Source organism: Bombus affinis, chromosome 13, assembly GCF_024516045.1.
Source record: "Bombus affinis isolate iyBomAffi1 chromosome 13, iyBomAffi1.2, whole genome shotgun sequence".
Taxonomy (NCBI): Eukaryota; Metazoa; Arthropoda; class Insecta; order Hymenoptera; family Apidae; genus Bombus; species Bombus affinis.
In genome coordinates this window covers 9,647,456-9,673,944 of record NC_066356.1, presented here as the reverse complement: position 1 = coordinate 9,673,944, position 26,489 = coordinate 9,647,456, and the positions used below count along the sequence as shown (strand labels likewise).

The following is a 26,489-nucleotide window of genomic DNA, read 5'->3' as shown; positions in this document are numbered from 1 at the left end:
AATCGCCCTGTATTCAAGATATGTTCGTAGTACTTTAAAAGTAATCTCCTAAGGGAGATTAACTCGTTTCATGATGTTGCAAGTGTAATAAATGTCTCGGGTGGTACATAATTTTTGCTAAATTATGTGCACCTTATTCTCGTATTGTGTTACTTCCGTATTTAATCATTGTTAAATAATTCCGCTGTATGAATAACGATCTGATCCAATTCTGGAGCATACGTGATTCATGTGGCCTACTTGAATAGGATTTAAGAAGACTAAAGACATCGTAGCGGTAGAACGGTAGAGCTACACTTTCTTTGTAAAATAAATTTGCCTATTTTATGAAGACACCTACTTACGTAGATTTTGTGCAAATGTTTCAGTTACAATCGTGGTTGCGAATAAGAATGGAAACTTACCTTAATTTTAATCGTTAAGCAATTTTATATTCTCCTGTATAATTTTAGTTATCCGCCTCAAAAACATTTGAATTTCATATGGGGGAAGAATGGCGCAAAATGTAAAGGATGTTTAGAGAAGAAAGGATTCGATAAGAATTATTTTCTTTGCACATCTAGAAAAAACATTCCGTGCGTATGCCTTATGTATAATAATACAAATATAAAAATATATCGATTTATTTACAAAAATAGACACATCTGGAAATTTTTACGAAATTTTTCGATACAAACATTAATTTTTTATTCTTCGTCTAATTAATAAACGATTGCATTCCTGTACTGAGAATGTTTCCTATAGCACACTTTTTCTCTAATTTAGGGACGATGTTAAATACAAAATATTAATTTTTTTAAATAAAACAACTAATAATTTAATAAATAATTTCTTTCTGTATTTTACAGATTATTCTTTGATGCTCATACGACTTATGCAGTTTGTATAGGATTTGCTAACTATATTACAATTAATGTTATATTAATACAGCACTAAAATGCGTATTGTGCCAACATATTGCCACGTCGCTTACTCTTTATTAAGAACTGTTGAAAGCTTTGTCATTCTTTGGAATGTACAGCGATTTAAAACTCTTGCCCAACAGTGTAAATGCCGCATTCTATCTTGCATTATTTACAAAATGTACAATATAACTCGAAGACCACGAGAGACAAACAGGACATATCTAAATCCACCTTTATCCATTTTCTTTATTTTTATTTTTCAGACATCTCGACTGTCTAAAGTAAAGACAAAGCAAACTTGCTAAACTCTCAAGGATTATCGACGAAGAAGATGGAGAACAGGAAAGTTCTCCAGAAGGCGAAACCCATAATGCGCAATAAAACGTCGATCGATACCTAACTGACTTTTACTAATGCCCATGCAATCATCGTCCGTTAAAATATGCCGCCCACGCTTCGATGATAGTTCAACTGAGCGTGTTGGGAATAATCGTAGCCCTGGTCGTACCACTCCGCCGCCGATGCAGAATTCCCGGTACCAGAAGACGGTGTACCAGCATGACTCGCGTGTGAGGAATGTTGATGACTCGAATGACTCGACGTATATTCGCCTTGGAAGTGATTGAACTGTCCCCAGCCGAGTTGCGCCCTGGACCAATCGGTGTTACCTGAAATTGGGTCATCGTCGTTGCTCATTATCGTGTCTCAAGTATTAAAATTGCATGGAACGCGAGCAGATTTAAGATTGTACGCGTTATGTTATAATTTATAATTTTTATTAAACGTATTGCACTTTTTCCAAGAAGCTGGTTCAATTCAAAGTACATGTTATCGCTGTGAGAAAATTTCCAAAGATACTCTTCAACCAATCGTAAAAAGTGCACGAAAAAGATGATAATAAAAATTGAAAGTTTTCACAAAAAAATGTATCTAATTCACTGTGATTTTAATTTTCGCACCACGTATTACTCATTATGTACTAGTGATTTTGAATTCATTACAGCCTCAAGCCGACCAAACCAATTGCGATTCAAGTATCGGGCAGTTGAAATTGTCGAGTTCCCGTACGGGTTCTCGCACTCTACTAATCATATACGTACCTGACTATTATGGATAATGAGAAATTGGTAACATTATAAAAAGTAGAACTGATCAATTTGTCTTTGGAGGGGCTCGGTAAATGAAAATAGTAAATAAAACTAATATTGCCAAGAGAAGAACGAAATTTCAATATTTCCATAATATAACACAGCTCACCAGGATTATGAGAGAGGGTAGTAGGTGCTCCGTGAGCCGCAGGAGGCTGAATCGTCGGTACTTGTCCAAGTTGCATCGCGTGCCCCTGTAAAGAACTCAAATGTCCCGAAATCGACACCGCGTGTCCTTGAAGGGCACTACCGATCGTGGAAGGCACTTGGGCCACGGAAGTGGTGGTTGACATCTGTGCATTGGTTCCTGGAACCTGATGAACAGCGGTGCTTGCTTGTTGCAACGTCGTTGGACTATGGTGCAACGTGGTTGGAACTTGCGTTATTCCAGGTGGTATTTGAGGGACTTGTGGTATTTGCGCAAGCTCGTGGCTCGCATATTGACAGGGAGTCAATGGCAAGTTTGCTACCGAGTGAACTATGCTTCCTGCATGCTTTCGTAGTCGCGCTCTGCGATTGCTGAACCACACCTGGAATTAGAGGTGTGTAAAGTTTGATTCAAATATCGAGTATAGAACTTCATAGTCAATTCATTTTCATAGTCAAATATTTGTAGTCATATGAAAGATTAAATTATACGAAAAATACAATGGTGCGCCAATATATCTTGTAGCCATCGTATAAATATCGACGTAGTGTTTAAAATAGCAAAGGTATTCTTTCTAATTAACGAATGAAAAATCTAATTAAGAGTCGTCCCAGGAAAATTTGATATTTCTAATACTTCCTAATAAGTAAAAAAAGAAAAAGAAAAATAGAAATTTTAAATTATACGATGAATGTAATAACATCTTCATGTGCTTCTTTAAAAAATGCGAATAAACTCGTTGCTCGACCTAATATAGTTGAATAAACATCCTTCTATTCATTCCTAAAATTGAAATATTTCCATTCAGTACATAATTTAAGATTTTCGTTCAGCTATTGTATAACTCACCCTGTAACAAGGAACTAGCTTTCCATTTGAATCTCTTTCAAAGTGTACTATTTATTTTAACCATACGAGGCATTCTGTGAATATACATGTATATCTTGAATACCTCAGTAATTTTCACGTTCCTCGCACGACTAAACGCAAAAAGGGTAAATTGTCAGGATACTCGACAAAAGGCATGAGACTCACTTGAATTCTTGCTTCCGTGAGACCAGTCCTCTGAGCCAATTCTTCCCTAGCATAAACGTCCGGATACTGAGCACGCTGGAACGCTGTCTCCAGTTGTTCTAGTTGTTCCCCAGTGAATGTCGTCCTGCTTCTCCGTTGCTTTCGCTTTAGAGGAATTCCAGGTTCGCTTTCCGTATCGGATTCATCACCACAACGGCCTGTGGATCGTTGAATCATGCTATCATCTTATTTAGTCTGCGTTATACGGATTAATTTCGAGCCACGATTAATTAATCACGTTCAACGATACGCAATTTACATGCTAAATGATATACCTACCTATTTTTAACTTTTTAAATATAATATATATTAGAATATAATGCTTTTACGAACTTTGAAATTAATTAACTAATTAATTGCGCGAGAATCGATTGATCGATTATCGATCGGATCATTAATACATCGTAAAAGTTACGTCAAACGCGTCAAATTTTTGAGGCGCGGGATTCACAAGATTTTCATATCGCTTTATCAAGGTAAGAAATATGATAGTTCCTAGTATCTACAGTAGTCTCTAGAACTGTAAATACTTAATTATTTAATACTTAAATAGATGTAATTATTTAAGAAGAATATTAAAGAAAATATACTTGGATATTAACTAGGAAAACACATAACCTTCCAAGATCGAAAGAAGAAATTCTCGTACTCATAGATTTCTCGAAATCGAATCGAACGATTTCTCCGCATTCCCTGAAACAGTCCGCAGCTTTCACGCCATTTAATTCCGCTTCACGAAACAAATCCGCAGGTAGGCAAACATCAGGAGAAGTAATCCCCATCAAAGGTACGTAAATAGTTTCCTGTCATAACAGACTTCTCTCCTTATTCTTGCATTCATTCTACCAGTTAAAAGAGCACGCGAAACGCGTCAGCGATTGAAGATGAAATCGACCGTGCCAGAGCTCTGATTTCGTTTTCCCCAAACGATTCGTTGGACACGTTCGATGGAAGCGAAGAACAGTATTTCAATAACCTCAACCACGAGGAATCGATCCTCGATCCAACAATGGGCCTCGTTTCTGGACGCTCGATTGAACGATAATAGCGGACAATCGATGACACAATAGAGAGTCGACTTAGGAGCAAACTGTGCTTCGATTGATCGCAATGGTCATCTTTATTGGCTTATTTCGTGATCCGTATATTGTTATATATCCTTGTGCTTTTTACTGCCATTGAGAGAAATAGACGCACGAGCGTATGCGTTCTTATATTTGGCCGAATAAATACGAAGGAAGTGTTTAGAGAATACGAAGAGAATATTTAGTTTACAAATCATGAATACAATGAGTAAGAGGATATGAAAATTGGCATTACTGGTTCGAGTATCGAATTGAGAAAAAGAAGACATTTTGAATGTTCTTCCGAGTGTTGTATGCGTTGATGAAAGAAAGTATCTAAAGGGAGGAATTTTTGCGTGACGCACTTTGATCTCCCAGTGTGATTCCTGGAAGAAATTTGGGTAAGGTGAGTTATAGAAATGCAGTTTGATTTATTTGTTTCTGACGTATTGGAATTATTAATTGTACGCATGGGCTGCTTGGCTCTTATTATTTGTTTTATTTTATTACTTATATTATTACATTTTCTATTATTACAACCACAGTTTAGAAATCACCGATACAACGAGCAAGAGGCATTTAACAATCGGCATATCAAGTGTCGAGCATCAAATCGAGGAAGGAAAGACAATTTGGATGTTTCTGGTCCTGAGTGAGTGCTGAATGCTGCGATCAGACGAGTGCTGCCACCTACTCTTACACCTGCCAAGTTCATGCTGCCTCTTCATTCGATAGATGACAGTACCTGGTTAATCGCAGGTAAGAAACGCAACAGTGTACGACGAGAACAAATATTATTAAACTTTGCATTGAGATGAATATTTTTCATCAAAACGGAAAGAATCAGGGAAGAGTCAGAATCAGGACAGAACGAACGGAAATTAGTTTCATTTCTTCATAGCCGTCTATCAGAACCTACCTGTAGATAGTGTTTCTATATGCGTAAATGAACACTGAATTGGATTACTTTTATCACAATTACTGTCAACTTTTGCTATTGCATATTCCTAGCTAGAGTCACAATTTTCTTCCTTGTATCGTTCGAATTTCGAAATACGTCTGTAGAGGCGTACAAACTTTTGCGCATATGTAGGTACTGACTATATCGGTTGAGTCATTTTTTGGAATAATATTTAATTATTTGAAAACTAGACTCGAAATTCGAATCAAAGTTGCACGCGAACATATTATACTTAAAGCTATAAATAACAATTTCCACAAACAATTTTAAGGATGAATTTCTAAAAGTTCTTAACGATTATCATGCGAACTATACGACGAACTTGCGCGTAATTTACATTATGTATCTAATTATGGGTTATATTTTTTTTTAAATGCAACGTAAAATTTCCAGCTTATAGAAATGTCTATAATCACGCGGAATTAATTTAAGTTCGCAAAAGTAGAGTGTTAATAAAAAACGACACAAGTATCTCGTATTATACGTATATATGGAGTAAAAATATTCATTTCGATAATATTAAATAACGAATCAAGTACAAAGACAGCGTATTCAGGCTGTATTGAAATAATTAAATATGAAATAAATATTCGCTGTATGGTTTTCCTCACGAAAGTTTCAAGGCGAGGCAATTTTTAAAGTATACGATATGGAAGACGGTATTCTATAAATTTCCATTGAGAACTCTAAAAAATTCTATTAAAATTCCAAAGAAGAATGTTAGAAGCGGAGATTCTTTCTGGCGCAGAAAAAGATAGTAATATTTCGCAAAGAAGAGGGATCAAATTTTGACAAATGTGACGCGGCCTCCAGAAAGTGGAGCCACTTCAAAAGACCGCCGCTGGGAATTCGACAGGCAAATTGCACACTTCTGTCGCAGGCTTGGCCGCTCCCCGGCACAAAGTGAAAACCACAGGAAAAGAGGGTATTGTTCATAGCATGGCAAACGATTCGAGACAGGTTCTACTGTCCAAAAGGCAAAACATGACTCGTCGCCGTTTCTCAAGCAAAAGGATTCCCTTTTTCTCGATGACACAATGTCGGTACCTTTGTGGTTTTCTACGTTTTGTTACCATTTCTAAAGATTTATTGAAGTAAAATGAACGAATAGGATAATATATGTTTTGGAAAAATATACCAGACGAGTTTCTAGATATTAGGAAAAACATCGTTTATTTACAGAAATGGCTGTATTCAAGAAATAAATTTAGAATTAATTGTTCTTAATTAATTGTTGTTTCTATCAGGAATAATAAAGGGTAAAATATTAGGCAGGATATCTTAGTAACTATAATTAAGTATAATTGTGAGTATATAAACAACGATTTCAGAAACGTATCCAATAACATTGTAAACCAATAAGAAGCTAAAAAGGCAAGAAAAATCTAAACAATCTTCGATCCTCGAGTTTGACAATTTCGTTTCGCCTCGGATTATTAGAAAAATTTCAGGATCGTCCTTATAAAGCGATCCTAGTCGTCATTAAATATCCAACGAGTGTATGAAACGTACGCGTCTCGATGATCGTGGTAGGTTTAATGCGCCGTCGTGGTGAAATATCGAAGAACATTTTTTGGTCTGTCCGAGTTGGTCCGCGGTGTCCCACTACGAGGTGACAGGAATTTAAACCGGGTGTCCGTCGGCTTTATTGTAAATGCAACTTGTCTCCGAAGCATTCTTCCATTCTTCCGTTTGTCATAGAAGAAATGCGTACGGGCCGGCAAAGGTGCCGCCAAAGGGATCACCGAGTCTCTTCTGTCGTTCGTGTCCAACGCGGGAAATTTTACTCTTGCGACCGGTAGCCTTCGGATCGAATGGAGAAACGCAACTTTCCAAGCTTCTTCTTCTCGCGTTGTTAGTTAAAAGCGGACCTTGGAACTCGCTACGTTCTTTTATACCACGTGGCTGTGATTCCATTTAAATTAATTTCATTTCGAGCAACGCCACTTTCGCAGCTTCCTCCTTTTTGCTTCGTTAAACAAAGGCGCAGCTTTTTAAGAAGCTTTTTCGTACTTCGTTTATATAACTCGATTTAATTTAATTTACTTCAATTTCGAGAATCATCACTTCCAAATATACCCCTTGTTATACACGTAGCTGGTTAAAAGCGGAGATCGGAACTTCAATAATAGTAAAAATTAATTTAACTTCGAGCAACGGTATTTTTCAAGCTTCCTCTTGTTTAGCTAATTGAAAATACGTGGGAAGAGATCGTGGAATTTAAGAGACCCTCCCGTACCCTGTTCATATAGTTTAATTTAATTCACTTTCATGTTATATTCATCATGTTATGCGTATAGTTAATCGAACGAGGTGGAGATTGGGACGTGCCAAGCTCCCGCGCTGTGTTCGTATAATTTAACCTGATTCAATTTCGCATAATCGAGTTTCGAGGAACACCGCTTTCTGAGATTCTTTTTTATATTACGTATAATTAGTCGAAAGCAGAGATTGGAATTTATCAAGTTTCCTCTATGGAGGATCCGTACTTTACATCGAATTCCATTTTCGTTGGATTTCGTTTGTACTTTTCATGGCATTTAATTCGTTGCATGGCTGATGACGAGTCAGTTTCGAAGCTTGTTCAGCTGGATAATTGGCGAGGAGCGAGGATTGGAATTTATAAAGATAATTACAGCGAGTTTATTAACGTTCGCGTATGAGGGCGACGTGGAGTCAAATTCTATACAAAGTATATTCGTGTCGAGTTACTTTAATTCTATTTAACACTTTGCCTGCCACACCGAAATCACATGTTTCGTTGAGGAGTATTTTTATTATTCAAAGCGTATAATGGCAAAATAATAATAAATTGACGATGAAAGACAACATACTTCCCCGATCGACCGTTTATCTTATTGGTGGTCACCGGTGACCACCGTGGCGTCTTGGTAACAGTCGATAGCGACGTATTATAACGAAGCTTCGTTTATTTCAACAAACTATTCGCATTGGTTATTTCGTCGTAGGCAAAACGTGCAGAATATATCGTTGAAACGTGTAGAAGATACTAGTAAACGGTACTTGCTTGTTCTATATATAATAGCAAGGTATGTGCACACTTCTAACTTCGATTACACGATTATAAAGCAGCATTTACGATTATTTTCTAAGCTGTGTTTATAATAATATTCGTAGATTACCCCTCAAAGATATGGATGCAAACACAGTGCAGCGTTAGATGCAAAAATCCTTCTCATTTTTTTTTTTTTTTTATTGATATTCTAATAAAAATGTTTAATCTTTCAATGAGGCACTTTTTATTTCAAAGTATCTTCTATTTATCGGTTATACTCAAAATGCCCTAACTGTCAATTTTCATACAATTTTTACAATTGTAAGAAATTGTATTGATCGCCAATGACCACCGTGGAGAAACCGTGGCGGGTCATATATGACCAAGGTGGCAGTCAAAGTGTTTTGTGAAAAATCAATAGAGCTCACGGCGAAGATTGAACAGGAACGTCAAAGTGCGAACGATTTTACTTTACACCGAAGCCACAGAGAAGAAGCGTACGTAGGTGACGAGTTATCTAGCCATTTACAACTGTTGCAAGCGGTCGTGCACAGATATCGAGGTTCGTTATACGGCGCAACAGTCTCTCGTTCATATGTAAACGTACAGGACTTTGCTCAGCAGGGATGCTGACCAGCACATTTCAGGATGACGTTGCTTCGAAAGAGATATTTGCTCTCGACTTCGCGGCCCTCTCTAATTGATTACACGCATCTTTTCACGCGTTCTATTCAGCCAATCGCCTCTCTTTTCATCTCGGTTGAGAGCCGATATTGATTGTGCCTATCAACGAGTAAACCCGACCGACAGCCGGAGATCGTCCCGTGTGAAGCGAGTAATTCACTGGTCAGGCATTTGTCGTGCGTCAACCAACGTCGTATATCAGCTTCTGATCATGTGCCGTGGATATCGATGAACGTCTTGTCTGTGTATTCTCGTCGCGAGGACAAGCTCGAATAGAACGATCGAAGAATCGCCGATTTTAAGCGAAATTTCTCTTAGCAGCTTTGAAGGAAAAACAACATCAACGATAAGAATCCCTGGCGGAAATTTTGCAAGCGGTAAATTTTACGCCAGTTCTTCGTCCGCTCAAAACCACATTCTTCGGCTACCTTCTTCAGGAGACCTTAAAGTTTGTCGAATTTTCGTATTAATTCGTTAGAAGACTATTTTGTACTGATTCAACGGAACGGTAATACCATTCTGATCTTCGCGATTCGATCGCTGCTTGCAATTTTTCGAAACTTACGACTGCTCGTTTAAAGCTTCGCAAGCAGCTTGTACAAGTTCGTACAACGGACGGATTGGTCATGGAAAATCATGGAAAATCACGGTGGAGGATAAAATTTTGCTGCTCGAAAGGACGACGGAGGTGTCGAAACTGCCCCCTCCCGCGGTAAAAACGCGGCAAACGTATCGCGCCATAAGCAAACAACGTTGGTTCCTGTTCTGCATCCGTTGTGTCGTAGGGAGAATCGCCGCTTTCCTGCGCCTCCCTTTTGCTTTCCGCGTGTCGAATCGCGGCCTGAATGGTGGAAAAGGTGCCGCACCTTCGTAGGTTATAAATCTAGTCGGGCCCTCCCTGTCCCACCTTTCTCTCTCGCAGCGGTCCTAGGGGGTCTTAGAGCGTGTGTGAGGTCCCCTAAATGGTAACAAATGTCTACAAAATGCCAACAATGAGCCGCGAAGCGGTTGACATCCGAGAGCGCATTTTATTTTCCTGTCAACGCTCCCTCGTAGCGAGACGAGGAAGGAACCATGCGCTTGTCATGGCAAACTGGTATATGCGTCGTTGTTTAAAATATCGCACGCGAACTCGCTGTCTGATTATTCGAAACAGTTGAATAAATTTCATCTACAGCTACGTTCCGTTAGAATTGATCGTATTTGCAATTTTGTTAGCATCGTTGCGAGTCTCGATCTTGTTGGTCTACGTACCTTTCGTATTTGTTCTAATTTTAATAGTCCCACTACGCCTACTTGCGTTTCATTCGAATTGCAATCGTTTCACAACTGAACGTATCCTACTTTTCAATTTTCCATTTCCCATATATATGTCTCGTTACTTTTCACCTAACGAAATTTCTTTTCCAGAGAACCTTCCGCGCCTATGAAAAATAATAAAATTCTTCGAGTCCGTTGATTCTTAATTTCGCTTCTCCTCGCATCGTAGAATATCTTTCCTCGAATATATAGCGACGATAAAGTAGCTCTTACGTAAAGGGAAATCAAATTTTGTGGATGTAAAGTGAACAAGATCAAACCGAAACCGCGTCGAAACCATAAAATGGCGTAGAAAGAGCGAACCGCATAGATGACTATAATTTATCTTGTTGTCAGCGTTGGCCGCAAGGGAAGAAAGAGGAGGTCGATGGGACAAGACTGTCAACACGAACGGCTATTCTTTCCCCGTGTATCGACCTGACCGAACCACTATAGCGCAGTTCTTCAAGTACAAATCAGGGCACGTAGGTACTCTTGGGAATTGTAAAGAAGTCACCGCCCAAGGATCATTAACCGCGAGCATGGTGGTCTCTGTCCATGGTGGAAATGGCACTGCAGAATTTTAAGCTCGGATCTGAGGCCCGTTTCCGTCTTTTGCCTGGCAAAAAGGGACTCACAGCGAACGTTGACTCGAAACGGTTCCATCTTCCATGGTTTCCCAAGCAGATAGAATTATAACATCGATCATCGTTCTGGATAGCAGATTGATCTTTCCGAAGAATTTGGAAGCGACGAAATGCGCATTCAAAATTTCTATTTTAATTTTGAACCCGTGCTTCGAGCTTATACTTTGCTTTTACAGGGTCGACCATGCGAGTTTATGCATTTTATTTCAAGTAACTTTAAGCAATTGTAATTTTAATTCCTATTATATTCGCTGGCAAAATTCCGAGAATATTCTTTCGTACCAACTTTACGTTTAATTACCTTACATTTACTTTTATTCGTAGAACGATACGTTTGTTCTGTGAGAAGCTCGGTTAATTATTCTTCGATTCGATCGAGCATTTTGCGCTTGGTAAACGTTATTCTGCAGCTGCATTTATAAATCTCGCAAATTGCCGATTCCTAGAAAGCACCTATGTCTCCTGATCGAAGGCAGCATGTCGCGTGGTTTATGTACCGCAATGATTTATCGCTATCATTTTGCCCGGTGGTGGTGCAATGCTCGAGCAACGTATATTGTGAAATTTTTAAGATTTCATCGAATCTACGATTCTTCGAGTGTCACACTTCCCAATTCGACGTAATCTCAAACTACTTTTCATCCGACCGCCTCAATCTCGCCCGGTTGCATTAATGTTTTTACCAGGTACCGTTTCACAGATTACAATCAAACGTGAACCATTACATGGATCGGTCGGTGTATTCTCGATCTGAAAAGGATTATATGCTCGCGTGACAAGGACCGCAACAGCTTGCAGCGTAACATATTAGATACACGGCTTGATATCACGCCGGACAGGCTGCTCCTTTTCTTTGACATTGCTCCTTTTTCCATTCTGACACACTCGCCCTTCGCCTCTTTTTCATTTGCTCCCATTCTTTTTTAACGTTGATGCTTCATTGCATCGAAACGCAACCGTCTCTCGCCTGTCTTTTTTTCCCCCGATCGTTTTGATAAGGTTCGCTGGGATCAACGTGGAGCGGACCATTGACATTTATTTCATACTTTGAGCGATAATATCGTGTCTCTTATAGGTTTATCGAGCGTTGTTTCCGGGCAACACTGTAGCCCGTGTTAAGGCGGCGGTTCGACTCGTTGTTTTATATTATTTCTATCAAATTATATATTCAGATGTGATTAAAATATGAACTGAAGGTTTACGAGCGGTTTGACGCGATGTCAAACACCAGTGCCAACACAAGCGGATATTCTCTAAGAAGTGATAAACAGACGAGCAACAAAATACCTTCCGCTAGTAAGATAATACGCTATGAAATTATGGTAATTACAGCCGGGAATATTAATATTTATCGAACAAACTTACTTCTAACGAGTAGAGATTCTATGGTCGTCGATGTACTCGTAAATAAGTGTTTGCACTGCGCTAATGATCAGTTAAATAGTTTGTCTTCGAACCTGGGATTCGACGAATTACAAAGCCAACTCGTTCCTTGCTAGTTCGATCTCAAGTGTCTTAGCAACCTAAATAATCCTCCTTCGCCTCGTAACTCGTCACGTTCCGTGGATCCTCAGCCTTGCGTCTTTTTTACGATGACTAAATACGTAAATAGATCGATTAAAATAACCCTATGCTACCTTGCAATCCGTTAAATTTGCTCGATTTTCAACACCTGTACCAGACCCTAATGACATGTTCTATCTCTTCTCGCGTGTCAGTGTACTTAGCTGGATCGGTTAAATCAATGTCTCGAATTCTCAGCGGCGCGTCGATCGTCGATACAATCAATAAACCTGATTGTGAATCACTTAGCGGCGTTGCTCATCGGGTCGGTTGGTTCTGATTACGTAGGAGGTCGGAGGTGGTGTAAAGTGTAAAGCATCGGAATGGATATACATATAACACACGTGGAAAGGAATAAGAGAGAGAGAAAGAGAGAAGAGCGAGAGAAGGAGAGGGTGGGCAGGACCCATTAGGCTAATCCCTCGTCGGCGGCCTCGGCCAAAGGAACGGAATAAGAAGGAATGAGAAAGCCACAGGCTACGTGTCATTCCTGCTCGCCTGCCGACACCTATACTCGGCCGACACCTTCGTGGCCGAGCTGTACGAGTATATCCGTTCAGAGGTGCTCCCTATCACGATTGCTCTCTCGTATTCCTTCGCCATCCGCGATGGAATTCGTCCATTGTCCTTTCTCTGCGTAGCGCGAATCCGCGTACACCCCTGTTCTCCAGCGTTAAAACGATTACTATGCAGAAAATCGGACGATTCGGATAATCAGTGAAACGACGTATAAAAATTGATCGCGGCTGTACTACCAGTTAGACATTTGAAATCGTCTTTCTTATTTTTTCAATTTCATCTACGTTTGCTATTTAGTATTACGTAACAGTAATTTTCTTCGCGTGGATATTTAGGATTTGAATGAAAGCGTTTTCGAAGGTAGCAGAGATGCGGGCTATTTGTATTATATTTTTCTAGATTCGAAGGATCTGTGCGCGTGATGAGTCTGAACTTACAGTGCAGCGAGTAAGATGTTAGATGGGATAGTGATTCTTGGATCGTAATGGTTATGCAATAGGCTGTACATATTTGCACTGTGTGAAGGTATTGGAAGCTAGCAAGCGGTCTATACAATTGGTCGCATCCAGGAAGGAAAATGGTACCGCTGACAGAATCTTTAGTCCTATCTATCTGTGATCTTCAAATTTGTACGTTGCAATTCCAGTCTTATTTCAACACTTTTAATGTTTTAGTCGTTGAATTTCCATAGGCACCACCCACGGGTGTGGCGGCTATAATACAAGCAAATTGATAGTTTATGGGTTCTAGTGCCTTCCATTGGCTAGTTTAGTATCTATTTCGATATGCTAATTCAGAACACCGCACGATCATTGGTTTCGTTCAAGAAACGTTAAAAGTTGCGAATGTACTATCTCTCGATGGTAAACTATAGCAGTTGTACCACTATATCAGATAATAATTTATTCCTTTCCTAAGCAAATTACTCCTTTCCATATATTTCTCTTAATTCACCGACATTACTGTTTCGAATTAAATCAACGACGCGATCAATCAATTAAATCAAAACGAGGCGAACGAAATCGAAGAATTCCTAGGCAACGTTCGATTGACGAAAGAAGACTGAGCTACCGAAACGAAGGTTTGTCGCACCTTGCGTTACAAATTTTGCAAATTGATGGACGCTAATTTTTGAATTCTAAAATGTCCGTTTAGGCGATTTAATTTGGGTTTAACGATCGCTCAACCCCAGCGACGATTAAACGTGATAATTACAAGCGTTCTCGCGAGATCGCGGTGCACGAGAAAGAAGTTTGATGGATTAACTTTTAATTAAAAGGTATTAAACATTAACGACGGTCATTTGCAAGGACGATGAATGCTCGGGCACGGTCTATGCCGATGGATATCTGTAATTGAGGGGTTCAGTTTTAAAGCGGTCCGTAACACTTCGTTCACGAAACGCTTCAACAACAGCCCTCCATGGCTTTACACCTGTTCCGCTTCGCGTTTTATTAATATTCATTTACCCCTATCTCCAACGTTGCATCTGATTAACATACTTTAACGTTAATCGTAACAGCTTTATTAATATTCGTGTCGTTTAGGTACTTGCGGATCAGTTAGCGGTTAAACGTCGGATTATATTTAAATATTTCTTTACGCTGAGGTGTAGCTTTTATTCGAGTAATAATTCTTTCAGGGCTACGTCGAACACCATGTCCAATGTGAAATTCGTAAGTAGCTTATTCGTTCTTAGATTATTTAGATTTTTCATTATCCATTAGATGACTGTTTCTAATTATGTAAATTAAATTTGATGTATGTCCATTGAATATCCATTATTATATTTACAATTATGCCGTTATTAATCATTTCACGTCTAACTCGTCGTTACATCGGCTGGATCAGATCTATTTTCAATGGAGTAGGCAATTAATGCTCTAATCGATCTTCGTCCGCGCAGTTTCTTCGACGCTCGATATATTAACGGTACTGCTTTTATAACATTAGCAGCGATTCACGTAATTTCATTACTTTCTTTCCATTTACTGCTACGGGCAAGCGTTGAATCGCGAAGAAGACGTAGCAAGCTTTGTTCCTTCTTTCCAAATAAATTATTATCTGACGCTTGGTTCAAAGAAGGTTCTAACGTGTCGTGTATGTTGAAAATTATGCGGATCCATTTACGTTCATATTCCATGTAGTCCTTGCGACGAATATTCGCAGTTAACGTTATTATCAGAAAGAAGACATTACCCGATACAATTCTCATCCGATATTTTGCAATCCTTGAAAAGAAAAATAATACGGCGTGGCATTTCCAAGTGGTTAAAAATAATCATCGTTTTCGTCATTTTCAAAAGACCTTGCTCACAGCTATACAGCATCGACAACGAAAAAATTCCATTGTCTTTTCATTTCCAGCCCCTTTTCTTCGTAAGCGTCGAAAGCCAACACGTCGAGAGACTCGCATGAAACTTATTCATCAATAGGCTGCATTGCAAGGTGTCACGGTGCTTACGGGGGTCCGTAAATGAGCACCACTGCCGACGTGTGGCAGGCGGCCCGTTTGATCTCCGCGGGACCCTCGCAGGGCCCTACAGTCCCTTTGCCTCTCGCCTCTTTCCTCGCATTCTCCAAGATCCACGATCGAAGGATCTAGCCGTTCTTCTCCCACCTTCTTCTCCTGGGCCCGTTTCCCTCTCGTTTTCTCTCTAAAAATAAACGCACGTATACGCGCGTCTCTTCCTCCACCATGTCTTCCCTCTTCGTCTCTTTCCTTGTCCGTTGCTTCTTCTTCGTCTCTCGTCCTCTTTCCGTTTCCTCCCTCGCTCGCGCAGACTATTTTTATTTATGAGAAGCCGTCTCTCTCCACGTTCAATCGTCTCTCTTTCTGCCTTCCTTCTTGACCGCGGCAACGCGCCTGACGGTCCCGACTTTTAAGACTTCGGAACACCTGTACCGCTAATTCCTCCTTGTCTACCTGTATCACTCACGAAAACAAATTCCCGCCTCGTGTCAACGGGCAGTGACTCGATGTCGCCTGAAATCGTGTCTGAGTGCTTGATACTCGTGGAGGAATTTTGTTGCAGCGGATTGGTGGGGAACATTGGCTTTGTAGTATTTTTCACGCTGGATGTTAATCGACGAGGATATACCTTGTTCCTATGCTACATACGAACGGAACGTTTTTGTCCTTGAGTTTATTTTCCCTGGCTATTCGATCGATCAGATGGGCAAGACGAAATTGACTCGTAAGTAAGATCAGTTACTTGCATCGCTCACGTACAATTTCTGATTTCTTCATTTCGAGATCTTTCATCCTTTCACGCGCCGTTTCATTTATTTTAAGAATAAGTTTCTTTGTAGCTATTTTCTCATTATAGTAGATTAAATAATTTCTTCGATCTTGCATATTTTTGCAATTTTAAATAGATTTCGTTTATAGAATATTCTATTGGGGTAACTTACCGAATATTCTCTACATTTCCGCACTTAAGAATTTTCTATAAAATACTTTAACTCGTTCGTTATATGTATTTACAATAATACGCTCCATTTTATATGCCCAAGAGAAAGAATAAAAAGAAATAAGCGATCTGTCGCGTGTTCTGTACATTTTTAAATACGTAAACATCCGCGATGGACCATCGACTCATTCACCGCGTGTATCTGTAATTTGCTCTATTTTCTGATACATATCCGCGAAGAAGAATACGAGGGAAGACGAGCAAAAATAATCGTTCAGAACTTGAAGAAGGAAGTCTCGAAAAGGGGAGTGCACGGATCGCGAATGAAATGAGAAAAACGACGAGGAAGACTAAGAAAGGAGAAGAACAAGACGAAGACGAAGAAGACGAAGAAGACGAAGAAGAAGAGGGATAATGCGTGCCCCGTAAGATATTGACACTCCTGTAATCCGTTTGTCGGACGTGTGGGCAACCTGGCTAATCCTGCTCACGCCCACCGAAGATTAAATCCTGAAGGCTTCCCGGCTCATTCGGACTAACTTGGCCTAACCGACGACGTAGGACCGGACTTAAAGTCCTGTACACACGCTCGCGTACGTCAAACTTCGTTCGTAGATACAGCAGAGGTTAAAAGCTCTTGATGCCCTCCGACGATGGATCGGCGGCCGTGTTTTTCTTCTTTCTTTTCGTCTTTCGCCTCGCGATATCGTCTCGCATCGCTACCACGTCCTCTCTTTTTTACGTTTTATCACTCGTCATCATTCTCTGTCTCTAAGTTTCTATCCACGCGTTTTTCCTTCCTCAGGCCAATGAATAATTAACACGCCGATGACGCGCGCCACGTCGTACGACGCTGTATCTTTCTGTATCTTGTGGAATCGCGACGTTCGCGTTTTAGTTACGCGATCGAATCTTGGGGCGATTGTTCGGTTCGAGTTCGGGGCTGAGATCGTCATAGAGATCATCTTCGATAGCCTAATTACTTTGGCGAAGTAGATAGAGGAAAATTGCACGGATGACGTGACGACGATTTTGTTGTTAAGAGAATCTTTACTCTCATAGAAAGAAAACTAGAAAGAAAACAGCCCACTGACCTTACTAAAGAAATAAAGTAGACAAACCCGAAGATGGTATCCCACATGTTGTTTAGCAATTAAGTTAGAAAAATTGACCGAATGTCCAGCCGGACAAATACTTTTTGAAGTACAAATTAAATAATAAAAAGAAAGAGAATCTTTAGCGATCTCGGTGAAATGAATATGCAAGGGGAAACACAGTAAACGTCGTAGTTAGCTCTAATGACAGTTATTGGACACTTCTGGTAGTTTGATATTTCCAGTTGTCGTTTGTGGCACGCACGTGACGAAGAAAACGAGTTTAAAGCAATCGTTCGAATGCCTCTGTTTAATGCAAAGAGTTACACCAAGTTTGAAATAAATTTTATATACTAAATTCTAATCGTGTACTCACCGCCGCCTAGTATACCATCGATGGTGTAGTCCTTTTTCCCATCATCACCAGGTCGTCCACCGCGAAGTAACCTGCTGATGGAGCTGACACTTGGAGGGTCTGAGAAACCTTCCTGCTTGAACGAAATTTGATCAACGATTAGCAACGGAATAAATATCTTAACGATAAAATACAAAATAAATCTTCCATTCACAATCGATGTGCCGATAATCGAGATTCTACTCCTGGTAATATTATTACACCCGAAATCCATTAATATCTTGTGAAAAATCTGCTTTGTCATTACCTAACCCGATCACAGCTATATATCCTAAATTTAATGTCTCCTTTTCGTTTTATTTTCATTACTAATTCGCGAGAACAATGCAAGCTCGCTGCCGGCGCGTCGTGGGTTGCACTTTGCCTGGCATTTGCGATTTGCAAATGCAGCCTACTGCACTACAATTTCGCGCGATCATTTTCAAAGCAAAATATACATTTTGCGCCGCTGAGATTCAGCGTTATTACACATCGCGTTGTGCACCGTTATGCGCAAGTATTTACTACGCTTGAATTCTTCGATGGTACGGTTGGATAGATCGTGAAATCTTTTTTTACGTACGAGACACTGAGAAGCTTTGCTCGAAAAAGCTGGCAGAACGAACGTTTTGGAAATCGTACGCGCCTTCCGCGTTACGAAATTCAAAATGGATTTACAAATCCATTTCTGAGTAAATTCTCTTTTGCGTAAATTCTCTTTTGTAAGCGCAGAACTATTTAAATACGATTATTTTGGTCGAAAGATTTAAGAAACTCGGAGACTTAAGAAATTGTTAATGCTGCGTTTTTTAACGCAGGCAAAGAGCGTGGCTTCGTTGGTTATACCTTATTCCATAAAAATTCTAAATTGTAAATTACCAAACGTGAAATTTTCTGATATTTTTGAACAATCTTCGTGGGATTAGACGATATAGTAGAAGGCATTTGGAAATTATTTCCAGCAGGCTATTCGGATATCTGTACTTGGAGGGAATTTAATTTTCTCTTTTCTGGGAGCAATACCATAAATATGTTATTCTAAAAATTAGTAATTATCGCATAAATCATTCTGCTAAGGAGCAAATTGACAATCGACAAATTGAAAATTTGATATATATATATTTTAACAATATTTCAAACAAATAGATATAATTGAATGTCTTATTATATATGATAAATACGTTTCATTATCGTATTTAACAAATTTCCTATACGTTTTATTTTACACCACAACTATTTGAAACCCATAAAGTTATCGACCATCTTTTTAATGTAGAATTAGCTGATTAAAATTTTACGACTAATCCATCAGTTACGTATTTCAACTGTATATTTTGCAACGGTGGCATGTAACTAATTATCCGATATAAACCTATGATATCGCAATCGAATATTTATCAGAAGTTAATCATACTCGAACGGCCTTTTTACGAGCCTCATGAATATAGTCACAAAATCTGTATTTAATTTTGAGACAGATCAATATACCAATAGCGTCGCGTCTACAGGCTGCGGACATATTTTATAGACTATAAACGTCGATAAACGTTTTCCTGGAGCAGAGGCGTGAATCGAGCGAGGCGCAAATTACAGAGCCTCCGATTATAATAGCAACAGTAGTTGGGTATGGCTATAAAAGTGTTCAAGTTTTTAATTCGCAGAACACATTTTTCATTTGCAAAACAAATTGAGTTATTAAAATTGTATTAAATACCTTCGTCGTCGATATAAAGCAAGAAATGCCTAATTGACACTCCATTTGTTCAAACACTTCGATACGTATTATGAAAAATGACGATGATTTCGCGTAGGAAGGAGAACGAAGATCTTTGATATTTATAGCGAAACGAGAGGATACTATGGTATAATACGTATTAGGTATATATTCTAATAGCTATAATATTCTAAATATTTGATTACAAAATGTCATAGTTCTCGATATTATACAAAATCATCCTTCTTCGATCGACGCGTCCTACGATTGCCAACCCGAAACAGCGTCTGATCCTTAATCTCTCCGATGCCTTTATCGCTTCACGAAGCGTAGATCCCGACCTACTACCACGCACAACCTCCGCAACGAAACGCCGATACTCATATACATATTACCTCGCGTACCCGGCGGCATCTTGAAAATCTGTGAAAATCTGCAAGCCATATCGTCGCTTATCGATCTTCCTTATCTCATCGACGAAGCCCGAGAGATAATCCGAAATCTTACACGGTTAAAGAGGAGCGCGAGGAAAACCGAGAAATCGATGGTGGCAGAACAAAATAAAGGAAGGAGGAAGGAAGAAGGAAGATTCCCGAGGAATATATCGAAATAAAAAAGAGATCAAATAAAATAGAAGAAGCTAGAGTGTCCTAGGTCTGAGGTGAAGGAACCGCGTCCCTATGCATACAGTCGGAGCAAAGATAAGTGGAAGAAGGGTAGTGGAACAAGGTATCGATGAATTTTAAACGAACTACTGCTTAGTGTTATGTATTCGAGTTTCGTTTGCTATGTATCTCGCTAGTGCATAGATTATTTAGTAAACGATTGAAATTGACTTTCAGCGTGTAGAAACAGCGTATTTAACGAAACTTCGTTAATATCTATTCCCGCTACCTGTCCGCTTATTTTTGCCCTCGACTGTATATTCGACGAAGATGAAGAGAAAGGTGGAGGCCTGACGAGAAGAGTAAAAGAGTCGGGTCGGAGTAAAAAGGGATGGAAGGTGAAAAAAGCGAAAAAGAGGGTCGCCGGTGTCGATGGCTATCTTTCGGATCGGCGATCTCAGAAACAATAACGATCCTTGTGCCCGTTGGTGGCGGTCGAGGCTTTAGGTCCGGGGCGATGACAGCGCGAGAGAGACGAACCTCTCTGTCGAAGAACGAGCAGAGAAACGTTGTAAGAAGGTGGATGAAGAAGGATGGATGCCGCCCCAGGTCTTCGGCACCAGGAACGCCTCCTTCCAACATTAAATGCCGTATTAATGCCGGCCACGACCGCCCGCTTCCACGACTCTGCAACGGCGTACGCGTTCACGAAACCGTTTTTCCTCTTTCGGCCTCGTCCTCCGCCTCTCAGCTTTGCCTCCACGCGTAGCCCGTTTCTCCTGCCCTTCTCTGACTCTCTTTGTCTCGGTCGATCCTGTGCAGGATGCGTATACCAAGCTGCAACCTTCTACTCTTCCAACATCCAAGGATTTATCTCTCTATCGACGATCGCCCTGGGTTGTACCACGTGGTTCCGCGATGGATCGGTTCTATTGGTTTCGTTGGTTTTGACGAAACGGAATGGAGGGATGGAATTTTTTCCTGGGCATCTCGTGGATTGAGAACCGTATAGCGATCTTTATCTTCGTCGCGGCAGAGATATGCGGGGTTGGTTCTGCCTTTTTTTTTCGTGTTACCAGACGAGTGCTACCGCTACCCGAATATCTCGATCAGTGGTTTCAGCGGTCGAGTCCGGTCCCGTTTCGGCCACCTTTGAATTCTGGGTGTTCGCGAACTGCGACTATGGTTTTCGGGAAACGCAACATGCCATGCATTCATTTTATCTTAGAAGCTTAAGGGTTGTTGTTAGAGCGTTGATCGAGCTTCTGCTAATCGAATTTCTGTTACGGTGATTTCGGTAGAAATCGATTGCTGGGGGATACTGATCAGGTAGAAATGTCTCGAATTATTTTTGGAAATAGCCTGTAGCGATGACCAAACGCTAGATCGAACCAGGCGGCACGTTATTCCGTTATATGCTCGGAATATTTGCTATATTTGCGAGTGAATTTGCGAACAAATTCGTTTGACGTTTTAAATCCTCCTGTTTCGAAAGCCGCGTTTTTATTCGTGTCGATGATAGACGACAGGAAATTCTATTAAACCAACGATGGTAGTCTTCACTCAGCGGGATAATTTTTGGCAACGCCTGAACTACAAACTCGGAGTTCTGCATCAGGATTAAAATACAGGGGCGTGTGACAGTTATAACGCAACAGCTGGTCACAGGATTGCCCTAAGATCACACAACACGAGTATAACTATGAAAATATACATATATTATTCGAAGCGTTCCACGATTAATATCATTCTCACATCCCTACGAATACGAACGATTGGAAGCCTATACGCTATGGACACGATTCACGCCCTCGTATAATCGCGTTACACGTTCTTTCTTTTATTCTTTTTTAACTGTCCTCTCTGTCGAACATCCAGCGAGGAAATTATTATCTTCCGCGGAGTTCCAGCCGGAACATGGCTGTTCGCATGGTGATGCTTACGATTTCTCAAGGTGTCGAGATAAAACGCCGCACACGGAAGAGGCTATTCTTGGAAAAGTCGTTTTGCATACTCGAAAATCGCGGCACGAACGAGGGAGCGTTACGCCAATGAGGTGTGGGTGTAGGCGGCGGGCAGTAACGTATTAAAGGACACGCGAGTCGCCTCGGGGCGCTCACGTACACCCCTGCCCACCTCGTGCACGCCTCGTGCACAAGATTAAAAAGCCCCACTCACTCGCGATCTTTCGAGAGATAGAGGGACCCTGCGGAAACGTCCACCCCCCGATCTAGAGGTCGGACGACGACGCCTTTCAACGTTTTCCACCGTGGAAAACTGGATCCGCGAAATTGCTACTTCGGTACAGAGAAGGTACGGTCAGCTGTTACGCGTTCTCGAGCTGTTTCTATCGATAGACGCAAGCATTTGCATCTTTCGTGGACATATTTGTCTATTGGTTTATCGTCGATTTAAACTGTTATATACTGACACGTTCATTTCTGTATATATATGCGAATCGTGTATGACAGTGAATGTATCGAGGATCCATATGTTAACACTGACTGCCACGCCGAAATCACATGTTTCGCTGACGACGCCACGGGAGTATTTTTATTATTCAAAGCGTATAATGGCAAAATAATAATAAGTTGATGATAAAAGACAACATTCTTCCCCGTTTATCTTCGACCGTTTATCTTATTGGTGGTCACCGGTGACCACCGTGGCGCCTTGGTAACAGTCGATAGCGACGTATTATGACGAGGCTTCGTTTATTTCAACAAACCATTCGCATTGGTTATTTTGTCGTAAGCAAAACGTGCAGAATATATCGTTGAAAAGTGTAGAAGTTACTGGTAAATGGTATTTGCTCGTTCTATATATAATAGCAAGGTATGTGCACACTTCTAACTTCGATTACACGATTATAAAGCAGCATTTACGATTATTTTCTAAGCTGTGTTTATAATAATATTCGTAGATTACCCCTCAAAGATATAGATGCAAACACAGTGCACCGTTAGACGCATTCTCTTTTTTTTTTATCGATGTTCTAATAAAAATGTTTAATCGTTCAATGGGGTACTTTTTATTTCAAAGTGTCTTCTATTTGTCGGTTATATTCAAGATGCCCTAACTGTCAATTTTTATTCAATTTTTACAATTGTAAGAAGTTCAAGCTCTCCGGTCACCAATGAACACCGTGGCAGTCGAAGTCTTAAGTGACAGATTTAAAGAACTATTTAAGTGTAGAGGATGGTTGGTCGTGTGGTTTAAATGACGAGATTACTCGATATTGAAACCGTCAAATATATTTAGAAATAATTAATAAATACAGAGAAAGTTCGCTAAGACGCTCGATACTAACCGATTCGCTAAAGACTGTGTATTGATCGCTATTAAACTCGCTCGAGACTGAGACTGAAAAACTTTTCACCCTGCGATCGCGTTCGTTTATTTATATTGGTCGAGGAAGTACCGGAAAGTTTACATTCGTTTTTGTTTGACGTTTACACGTAGCGACGACATTGTTTTGCTCGGAGTTGGTTTATTATTACATTAGGTATATCCTAACACTGTTGGTACTCCGAGGCAAAACAACAACGTGGCTCGGATTGTCCTCTAGCTCATGTGCCGCTACTGAAGAAAGACAATTGTGATATTATCTTTTTTAACGAGCGTTCCATTGTTTTATAAGATTGAAGGCACGTGATGAGGAAAACAGTCGTCACGCCTTTGGGTATCGATCGCTAACGATGATCAAAGTTAGAATTTACCGGAGTATTACATTAAATACTAAGCTTTGTGCCCTTTGCGGGATGAAGCATGTTTCCACAAAAGAGGGTAAAGCATTGCCAAAGTATTTTCTAAGAGCGTTTAGTGGGATGGAAACTTAATTATAAAAAGTTTAATGTATATTATATTATAAATAGGTACCAGTAACGTAATGGATTTATTAGCGGTAATAACTTTGATTCGTATATCTTCCAGAGTTCCATTTATGACGATATTTATTACCTATTTTAAACCTGTATTATCTTAGATCGTATATTCAATAAGCAATTTAACGTGTATTAAGCTGCAGTTTAAGTACCTACATATAATAAAATATATAAGTAGTTGGAATTTCGTACAATTGTGAAATTCAAGTGCAACCATCTAATACCTGTAATTTAATTATTTATTTCATTATTTCATTATTTAACATCTATTACGTTAACGAAACGTTCTATTCAATTGAAACAAGATACATACATTACGAATGATTGATAAGAGGTAGAAGTGACTTTTCAAGTCGATTCAATAAAACGAATTGCAAGACCGTTTGTTTCTTACCTTCACCAATTTTTCTCTGATTTCCCACGAGAAGATTGCCGGATTGTCCCTTTTCATTTCTTCTATCCTCGCCTCGATTTCAGGGGTTGCTACCCTCGGCTTGCTACCGCCGATGACGCCCGGTCTAATGGAGCCAGTTTCCTGGTAGCGATTCAAAATTTTCGAAACGCAGCCGTGAGAGACGCGAAGTTGTCGCGATATCACGCAAGGGCGGACTCCAGCCGCTGCCATTTCGACAATTTTCAGGCGAATGTGATTCGGTAGCGGTCGGCCGTTGATGAAGACGCCTCCCAATTGATTCATGCGTCCCTGTCCTGTCGGAAACATTCCATCAGTCTTCGTGTATTCGATTCAACGTGCACGAATGTCTCAATCGGAGATTGAATACAGACAATCGCCAGTTTGCTGCGCAACATCGTATTCTTCAGTGTATTTCTGATTTACTTTTGTAGCATATGTTTATGGAAAATTGATAGAATTTATGGGAAATTTAAAATTGCTAAAACACGTGTGATGTACCAGAAATACGTAAAATATTCAGAGCGTAGCAAATCGTTATAAAATTTGAATAGAACGAGTCTTTATGTAGGATTTATTTCTTCACAATTGTGGAAATACGAATCGAGCGAGAACAGTTTGTACATTTAACATTTTTTTGAGAAAAGACAGATTTTAAGTTACAGTGTTCCATAAAATTTAACTTGTTGTGTCCAACGTTATATTGTCTCGTGACGAAATATCTGCAAGCAGTTTTAAATAAACCATACTTTACGAATAATTCAACTTTAATTCATAAAATGTGCTACGGATCCTCGCTCGAAGTTTCCACTCGATTTACATAAAACATTCCAAGTAGTCTAATAATTAATCGTATCTATGATGAATTGACGTCTTGAAACTCGTCTCGTACTTCTCCGAGCAGACTTCGATATCCGATCATGGAGCACCACGCTCTTCCAAAAGTTAAAAGCGATTGAAAAGTGGAAAGTGAATCAAACCATCGACGATAGACGCGAACGTTCGAGTTGTGTGAAATTCTATTGCCAAGGAGATTAATAGACGCACGAGTTAGTTCGTTCGGATTCTTCGACACAGGTACAGGGATCGTGTCTAGATTTTCTCCAGGGTCAAAGAATATTCAATTACGCGGCTGCTGGATGAAAGACGGTGCAAAACGATCGACGATGAGGATGCAAAGAATTGCGCGAGAAAGTAGCATGATTTCGTTGGATGGAAAAAATTCACAGGCGCAATTGCAGTGATTGGGCTTGAAATTAGCGACTAAATCCGCGTTCAAGGCGCAAACGTGAAATCAGATAACAGGGAATACTAAAAAAAAAAAAAAAAAAAAAAAAAAAAACGAAACGGGCCTAACAACCGTAAAATTGAAGAAGTTATGCTCACAGAAGGCCATTTTCAGAAGGCTAACGGGGCCCAAATATCCGATATCGTTAGTCCAATTAGCCACCCTTTCGTGCGCGATATTATTTTCATTATCACGCTCGATTATGCTGCTTGTAATTAGCATTGGAGAGCCGGAATAACAGGCGAATCACGCGGATTGCTGTTTATCGGTACACCCTTTAATTAACTATAAAAACTTGATAAGTGGATTATCGTACGGAAATATTGGTACGTAAATGCGATTTTATCGAACATGTGAAAAGTATCTCCGCGTTGGTTCTCTGAATATTCAAATTTAGGTACACGTTGGGTTGTTTGAGTTAATTAAACGAGAGGGATATTCTTTCATCGTTTTCGAAGAGCGTATTTTTGACCAAAACTCAAAATGGTCTTTGTAAGAAATTTTACAAGATACGATGTTACAATTCTCTGACAGGTTTGATCGTGATTATTAAAAAACTAAAGCATCCAAGTATAACGTTATACGTTTGACAGATAGTTTGAGTTATGCAAGCTTCCTTCTCTTCCTCTTTCTCTTCTGAAAATTAGCCCACGTTTG

The 26,489-nt window shown here is 39.9% G+C and overlaps 1 protein-coding gene across 2 annotated transcripts; it reads right to left on the bottom strand.

The window, feature by feature from the left end:
* Nucleotides 1–605: 605 nt before the first annotated feature.
* On the bottom strand, nucleotides 606–25,852 carry LOC126922890 (protein gooseberry-neuro-like). 2 transcript variants are annotated; one of them, XM_050735815.1, is made up of 5 exons: nucleotides 24,527–25,852; nucleotides 17,912–18,026; nucleotides 3,237–3,433; nucleotides 2,163–2,583; nucleotides 606–1,573 (listed from the first exon to the last, which is right to left on the bottom strand). In XM_050735815.1, the coding sequence occupies exons 1-5, from the start codon at nucleotides 24,851–24,853 to the stop codon at nucleotides 1,341–1,343; spliced, it is 1,293 nt and encodes a 430-aa protein (XP_050591772.1). In that variant the 5' UTR covers nucleotides 24,854–25,852; the 3' UTR covers nucleotides 606–1,340. The 2 variants fall into 2 exon arrangements, with proteins under 2 accessions (XP_050591772.1, XP_050591773.1); XM_050735816.1 differs by having other exon boundaries at nucleotides 608–1,573; nucleotides 17,912–18,023; nucleotides 24,527–25,849.
* Nucleotides 25,853–26,489: the final 637 nt, after the last annotated feature.